This window comes from Ruditapes philippinarum, unplaced genomic scaffold (genome assembly GCF_026571515.1).
Source record: "Ruditapes philippinarum isolate M1 unplaced genomic scaffold, ASM2657151v2 ctg5010_1_1_1_1, whole genome shotgun sequence".
Lineage (NCBI taxonomy): Eukaryota > Metazoa > Mollusca > Bivalvia > Venerida > Veneridae > Ruditapes > Ruditapes philippinarum.
This window is the reverse complement of record NW_026855812.1, coordinates 11,629-19,929: the sequence shown is the minus strand read 5'-3', so window position 1 is coordinate 19,929 and position 8,301 is coordinate 11,629. Positions and strand designations below refer to the sequence as shown.

Here is an 8,301-nt window from a genome sequence, read left to right as displayed (position 1 = left end):
AACATTTTATAGCCAAATATTAATTGCTCAACAGTTAAAATCGAATTTTGCGCGACGTACTCTCAAAATGTTCTTTTATTTTTTGAATAATTGTTTACATCAAACTGTAAGCATAATGATACATTGCAAAACAGGTCCCAGGATTCTGTTTTGAATTAATAAAATGTATATCTATGAAAAAAATCATTCATATTATAATTTAAATTACATTTTCATATATTTTATTTTAGAATTATTTCAAAGACAGAAATTGTGTGTGTACCGTATCTTTTGAAATAACAGTGTGCTCCGTACCATTTCAACATAACTTTATGAAAATATGCTAAAACATCACTGTATTCACTCGATACTTTGGACATAGTAAATATATCCGATTTAACATGTATTTTTTATGAAACATTGACAAAAAACAAACGACTTGCTAGAAATCGCTTGTTGTGACAAATGAGTGTGTACCGTTCCCCTCGGCCCCGGCTATGAGAAGAAAACTGTACTCGAATGTTTTCAAAAACCATTCAGGGGTTTTCAGAATTTTTATAAACCGTGGAAAGCTGATATAATTACGGGTACTCTGCGCCTTATCTGATCAAAATCGGTTGAGTAATAAATAAGTTATGAATGAAAAACATACCTGAATCGGGTGAAAAATCGGCGTGCTCCGTACCCGAAAAGTCACGTGGTATGGCCACATTGTTTTATATCTTTGACCTTCACGAAAATGATGTTAGTGAATTTCCTCATACCTGCCTAAAATTCAGGTAACAGTCTTCTATCAGTATTGAAAGAAACCATTTTTTTTTAATTTGACATGACAAAAATGCATGTAATATTACTATATTATAATATAAGTCGCTTTTGTTACTATTTGTATATTTGTTACAATTATGATAATAAAAAAGAGACTTTGATATTTTTATCAACTTATGTTACTGACTACAGTAGTGACACAAACAGAACACAGTACAGTCATGTCACATAACAATTACAAGTCTTGTAAGTTCAATGGAATTACTTTCCTTACCAGGTAGGCATTTTTTGCGCGGAGCTTCTTAATTGCTGCATTGCAGCAACATTTGTACTTGTATCCCAAGATATTTCAAAGATTTTGTCGAACATGTATTTATATTAATCAAATCTTGAACTTTTTTATATTTGTAGGTATATCATATCTGGCATGTGTAGGGGGAAATATATAACTTAGCGTCATATGACTTGAGAAATTGATTTTTCTTACGTCTGGTTATTTGGTCGATTATGTTTTATCTCAAAACACAATTTTATATCTTGCTTAACAAAATGTTGTGTAACCGATCAAATTTGCTTTGAGAGCACAAGTTCTTGTTTTGTGTAGTTTGTTTTGATTTGTTGCATTTTTTTGTTGTTGTTGTTCTTGTTAGAATTTTTTAATATTTTGTTCTTTAACCCTTTACATCATATATAAGCGAAACAACGCACTTTCGAACCCCCTCTTTCAGGCCCAAACATTGAAAAATGTCTTATATTGACCACAAACATTTGTTTTCTTTTGAGCAATGTTGTTAAAAAATGATCACTTTTTTTCGGCGCCGCCGAAAAGCCTTTGACTCTTATTCAATCCATTGAGAAGTTATAGCACTTTGAAATCAGTTTGGATGGAAAACATCAAAGCAAAATAGTGATTTTTGGCATTTTAAGATGTTCTTTCGTTGCCAAGGTAACCGGAAATTTAAGATTGAGCATGCTGTTATAAAGGCTATGGTCCAGTCAAAATTGTGGCAAGTTTGATTAATATTGAAGAATCTTTCATAGTTTCATAGCAATTTGAACTTGTAACAGGAGGCTTTGCAATGAAAATAGCATTTTTACAAAATGCATATGCAGTAATGAATAAAGTATTAGATTTGGTTTTCGTCTTATTCATTTAAACTTGATTGTTATAGAATTAACATAATCTTTCAATGCGACCAGGGCAGACCAAGAACAAACTGCATGCCTGTGCCGTGTGATCATCGTCTGTACTGTTCGCCATTAAGTCAGTAAATATATATAAAACAATTTTTAAATGTTTAGCAGGATAAGGAAAGATATAAATGAGAGTTTTCTGAATGCTCAAGAACAGATGACAATTCAATATAATCATGATATAACTATTAACCTAACAAGTACAAATGTTGCTGCAATGCAGCAACTGAGAAGCTCCGCGCAAAAAATGCGCTCATTACAGATACCTTACCAAATTATTCCTACGCACAGGTCGTGTTATATTCAGATTAAGTACTATTGTAGATTTTTCCGAATGTTTTGTTAACCATTTTTTGTATAAATGCACTATCCATAATTAAAAAGAGGGGCAAGATATTTAATTTGAAAAAAATGCTTTCACTGATGCCTACCTGGTAAGGAAAGTAATTCCATTGAATACAAACAAGACTTACAAGACTTGTAAATGTTATGTGACATGACTGTACTGTGTTCTGTTTGTGTTACTACTGTAGTCAGTAACATAAGTTGATAAAAATATAAGTCTGTTTTTATTATTATTATAATTGTAACAAATATACAAATACTGATAGAAGACTGTTACCTGAATTTTAGGCAGGTATGAGAAAATTCACTTTGCAAGTCAAAGATATTTAAACATTTTGTTTCATAAATATAAATTAAGAATAATTATCAAAAGCAAAAGCAAAATTGTAAAAGTCTTATGCTTGTAATCTTCTTTATATCTAATAGTATACTTAATATGCTGTGTGTAAATGTAATTCAAAATTTAACAAATTATAATTTCATGTACTACTAAAAAGGGGAAATAACAAATTTATTACTAAGTGTAGCATTAAAAGCTATTTATAGCTTTCGAATTCATGTACAGCAGAACTGCTTTCCGGTTCTCATTAATTATTATGACACGCTGCGATTCACAGAAAGGGGAACCAATATAATAATCGAAAGGAATTTTTAAATCCGAATTTATTTTTAGCTGTAAATCGAAGGGATTTATTGTTAAAATCCGGGCCCATGGACAAAAAAAAGATAGTAAACACAAATAGCTCCGCGCCTGCTGGCGCGGGGCACTAAATCGTAAAGAAATTATTGATATTTCTTTCCGTAAGTTCTAGTTAGCACATTTTGCCAGGAAATTATTCTATGTTATTATTTTCACGTAACATTTTTGGTTAGCTAATGTTTAGAATATCATCAATTGAAGTAATCAAAATATATATTCATCACATAACCCCAGTTGGTATTTATGTAAACAAGCAATTATCATAGTATTGCAAGCAATCCATAATTCCCCTACCGGTTTGAACCCCAGCAACATTCTGATGGGCCATTGGCCATTCAATTTTACCAGTGAATGAATGACATGAATGAACTAAGTTCTAAGTTTGTCTATATCACAGTAATGTGTTAAGTTTCCCTGCCTAGTAAGGAAATTATGTTTATACAACCTTGTCATATTATTACAATGTGGGATTTTAAAGTAAATACTATAAGGAATGAAGAAGTTGGAGTAAAAAATACAAATTTCTCGTTCAAGGGGGACATAATTCTGGAAATAGTCTTGCTAGAGTATTTAACCTTCTCAAAAATGTTGAGTGATAATAAGAAACATATATGAAGTTTGAAGTAGATACATTAGGAAATAAAGACGTTATTTAAAAGACAACATGTTTTTTCATAAAAAGTTCTAAGTTCAAGGGAGGTAATACTGATAATTTTGTGCTAGAGTTGTAAACCTTGTCACATATGATGTGGTTGATGACCAGAAACTTATATTTAAAGATTGAAGTAAACAAATTAAGAAATAAAGAACTGAAAAATTTAAATCAGAAATCTTGAAATTCAGGCTATTTGTTGCCATAGCAACCAGAATTTTCAACATAAGAAGAAAAGAAAAAGATGTACATAATCTCCAGACTGCCATGTACCCATATTTCAAATTTCATAAAAATATTTTTAGTACTTTTTGAGTTATCACTTCATCCAGTTTATGTGTTAAATTTGCCATATTTTCAGACTATTTGTTGCTATAGCAACCAGAATTTTCAACATAGGAAGAAAAGAAAAAGACATCTCCATACTGCCATCTATCCATATATCAAGTTTCATAAAAATATTTTAGTACTTTTTGCGTTATCGCGGGATCCAGTTTTGTGGACGGGCGGACTGACAGACAGACGGACGGAGGGTAAACCTAAAGTCCCCTCAGGTTAAACCGGTAGGGGACTAAAAGCAATTACATAATTCTTAATACAGTATTTCAAATTTGTTTAACATCAGCCAGATAAGCGTCTGCTCTTACGTTAAATCATATAATGCCAATCAACATTTCAACTAAACATATCCTTATGACAAAATTCTACTAAAATTTGCATAAAGTAACCACTTATTTCAATTCAAATTTCTAATTTATAAACTTGACTTGAGTGCACTCTAGAAACTGACAGCTGGTGAACAGTGGTGAACATTTGTGCCAAGTTACATTAAAATTCGCCGATAAATGTAGAAGTTCGGCTCCGAACAAGCATTTTTCAATGACCTCTTATTATGACCTTAATCTTTAACATAGAGACAAGTTTTATGCATGTGCCACTGCTTCTAATAGTGATAAACATTTCTTTGAACTTTCATTAGAATCCAACCATGCGTGGAGGAGATATGCTATGGACAAAATTTCTATATCTTATCATCTTTTGTTACATTGACCTTGCATATATTAAACTAAATTAATGTTTTACACAAGTTGTTATAATAAAGACCATTTGTGTTTCAATCCCCCAATAAATGATTGCTAAATGGTCCGAATACACATTATTATATTTTTATCTGAATTTTGAACCTATGTGTGACCTTTATATTGGTCACAGGGAAATACATTTTGCTAGCATCACTTCGTCATAAAAGGTGAACATTTGTGCCAAGTTGTATTGAAATCGCTCTATGCATGTAGAGATTTTGCTCCGGACAAGCATTTTGCAATGACCTTTAAGTGTGACCTTGACCTTTGACCAGGATACCTAGATTATGCACATGACACTAGTTCTTAAAGTTGTGAACATTTGTATGAAGTTTCAATAGAATCTCTCCGTATATGTAGGAGATATGCTCAAGAGAAAATTTCTTCATCTTATCATCTTTTGTGACCTAGACTATCATCTTTAGTGACCTTGGATTGTATATATTAACCTAAATCACATGTTTCACACCAGTAGTCATGATAATGACTATTTGTGTTTCAGTACCTTAATAAATAATGACTAAAAGGTCCGAATACACATTAAAAATTTTCATATTTTATCTGAACTTTGACCCCTATGTGTGACATTGACCTTGGCTGCAGGGATTCAAATATTACACGTGACCCTCTGCCTTACAATGGTGAACATGTGTGTCAAGTACTATTAAAAAAACCCAATGCATGTAGACGTTTTGCTCAGGACAAACGTTTTCTATTGGCCTCTAAGTGTGACCTTGACCTTTCACAGCTTCTCATTGTAGTGAACATTTCTATGAAGTTTCCTCTTTGCATGTAGGAGATATGCTCCGGATAATTTTGGCACCGCCTGACAGGGGGAAACTAAAATACGACCAGTTTTACAAACGGGCGTGTAAAAATGAATGGGGTAGGGAAACATTTTTAAACATATTTCATAAATTTTTAATAGACACAATCGGTTTTGTGCGTGTGTGTGTGCGCTGAATTTTATTGTTTGTGTTATGGGAAAAGTTTTTATATGGGTGATATTGTAGTTTATTTAACGTTTCATCATTTCTGAAAACGGACCCTTATAACATCCAATCTTAAGATCAGAAAAGTGGCAATAACTCGTTTACCGTAGCGTAGGTTATTTTAATTTTGCATGCAAGCGTCCTTTAAGCCATATGTATCAAATATGTTGTCAATATTTCACTTCCTTATTGTGCCCGTGAGAGTGATGATACCATAAAATATGCTGGAACATTGCCTTCGAAAGTGATCACAAAATTGATGTTTGGGAAATTGCATATGTAGAGGATTTTAAAAATGGATAATATAAGACTAACTTGGAAGCAAATTTAATATATAATATGCATTCAAACAATATAATATACACATGTTTTTTTTTTTCAAAAAAAAATCATCAATTTATTATTCAATTTGATATACATCTATATTAATTGCATGCGCATGATTAACTAAACAATTATTTAATTACTACATGAAGTCATAATGCATAGATATATACTGTATTTTCTATCCTTGTTAAAACAGTAAAACATATCATTTGGAGTATTGTTCTACAAAAGATTATTGAATAGCGATAATCCAAAACCAAATTCCTAAATAGCGATAATTTTAACATAGACTGTCTCGAAGTTTTGTTGATTTTCTTTGAAGGCAAGCTCAATAAAATATATTTAATCTTTATGAGTATTTAACTTTAACAATATGGTCTTATAAGAATTAACTAAAATGTAGATTGCCAGAAATTGAATATAAAACGAGCGTGTACGATCTCTTATTTTAAATATGCCCAAAATCGTACTCACTTTGTAAAAGTGAAGTGTCTCTACATATATATGAAAAATATGAACGGTAAACTCTGTAGTCAAATATTCTAATGGAAAGTTACTTAAATGTATATTTCTTATCTTATAAATTTTTCAAATGTAAATGTTAATTTTCTTAAAATCTACTGTATATTGATTTTAATCGTAAAAAATTCAGAAAAAGCTTGTTGCCCACTTTGTAATTTTTCTTCCAAACACAAATAATGTCAATACTGTTGTTCTTTTAAGAGATAATATCGTTTTAATCAAGAGGTGTTTCTACTATATCAGAACTCATTTTTTCAGAAATTTTAACCGAAACCTTGTAGATGTCTTCAAGCATTGTCGTCAGGCAGTATGAAGTTGTTCTATACGATATCATTCCGTTTGCGATGCTACCTAGTAGTAAAGGGATGATTGTATATTTGGAGATTTCTGCTGAATTAGCCGAATATGCAGCTTGCAAACAGAGAGTTATGATTCCTTTACGTGTGCATTTTTGCAGAAACGTTCCGATGCCAAATTCTTCTTTCAGTTCTTCTTCTCGCAATCCTAAAAACTCTGCAGTATCCTTTATATCATCATCAGTCAATCCAAACTGTTCTCTGTAAAAGGTTATTTCACTTATAATTACGGCAAAATCAACACTTAAACCAAGTCCAGGTATTGGAACAGCTGCAGATATTGGCACAACTGCAGATCCCAAGGAAATTAACGGGATTCTTTTTTCAAGATGTTTTTTTTTCTCATTTATGACTTGACAAGCATATCCTTTAATGGAGAAAAGAAGTGTCTCCCGTTTCCTCTTTGGTGCATCTTCAATTAGTTGTTTTGATAGTCGATCAAAATCAAAGAGGTATGGCGACAAATTGTCAACCAAGAAAACATGGCTTTCAGGAAAACCGAGATTATTAAGACACTCCTTACAGTCCGATCGTATCAAGTCTAGGATTGTTTCCGGTGTTCGGCGATTTTTTTTCCTACTCCTCTTCTCTGCGTTGATGTCATTATCTACTTTTGTACGCACAAAGAAGAACCGTTTATCCATCTTCCTAATTTCTTCAGCTAGCCAACAGTCGTTTTCTGAAAAACGCTCAGAAGAAACAAGGATGAAAAAATCATATTCATTCAGCTTTACTTTATTTAAATAATCCTCCTGTTTGAAATGTTTTGTACCGACTCCAGGTAAATCCCAAAATACTATGTTCTTGTTTGCAGGATGTTCATATCTTTTTCTTTCCAGTGTTGTTTCTTTGACATCTGTAAAAGCAGCCCCCTCATCGTCCACTTTGAGATTGAGAATTGCATTAATGAAACTTGATTTTCCTTTCCCTGATCCTCCCGTGACTGCGATGTTTAGAGAAACGTTTAGCCACGAATCTAATTTTCGACGAGAATATTCATATAAACCAGTAACTCCACGTTTGTTAAATATAGTTTCAAAGCTTTTTTCATCCTCATCTGTTAGAGTCGAGTATACAACACTACTTTGCTCAGCCATCAGTTTATATTTTGACACAATACTGAAACATAAAGTAGTAAAAATTATCTTAAAATTTTATCACACTTTCTTTGATGTTAATGTTGTTGTTGTATTTTTAATGAACAAGTCATATGGATATGCGCATGTGAATAAGTGTTGGTGTGTGCGTGTGTATGTCACTTAAAAGTCATAAAAACTACTTATGGGTTTCAGATTATAAAATGTAACTCCTACGTAGGACTTTATAAATCCTACGTAGCACTTTGTAACTCCTACGTAGGACTTTATAACTCCTACGTAGGATA

At 32.1% G+C, this 8,301-nt stretch overlaps 1 protein-coding gene across 1 annotated transcript; it reads right to left on the bottom strand.

Moving 5' to 3' along the window:
* Window positions 1–6,775: 6,775 nt before the first annotated feature.
* Window positions 6,776–8,014, bottom strand: LOC132744461 (interferon-gamma-inducible GTPase 10-like). The gene has a single exon (XM_060733181.1). The coding sequence runs from the start codon at window positions 8,012–8,014 to the stop codon at window positions 6,776–6,778; it is 1,239 nt and encodes a 412-aa protein (XP_060589164.1).
* Window positions 8,015–8,301: the final 287 nt, after the last annotated feature.

Coding starts and splice junctions, on each gene's coding strand:
- LOC132744461 (XM_060733181.1), bottom strand. CDS start 8,014: ATGGCTGAGCAAAGTAGTGTTGTATACTCGACTCTAACAGATGAGGAT.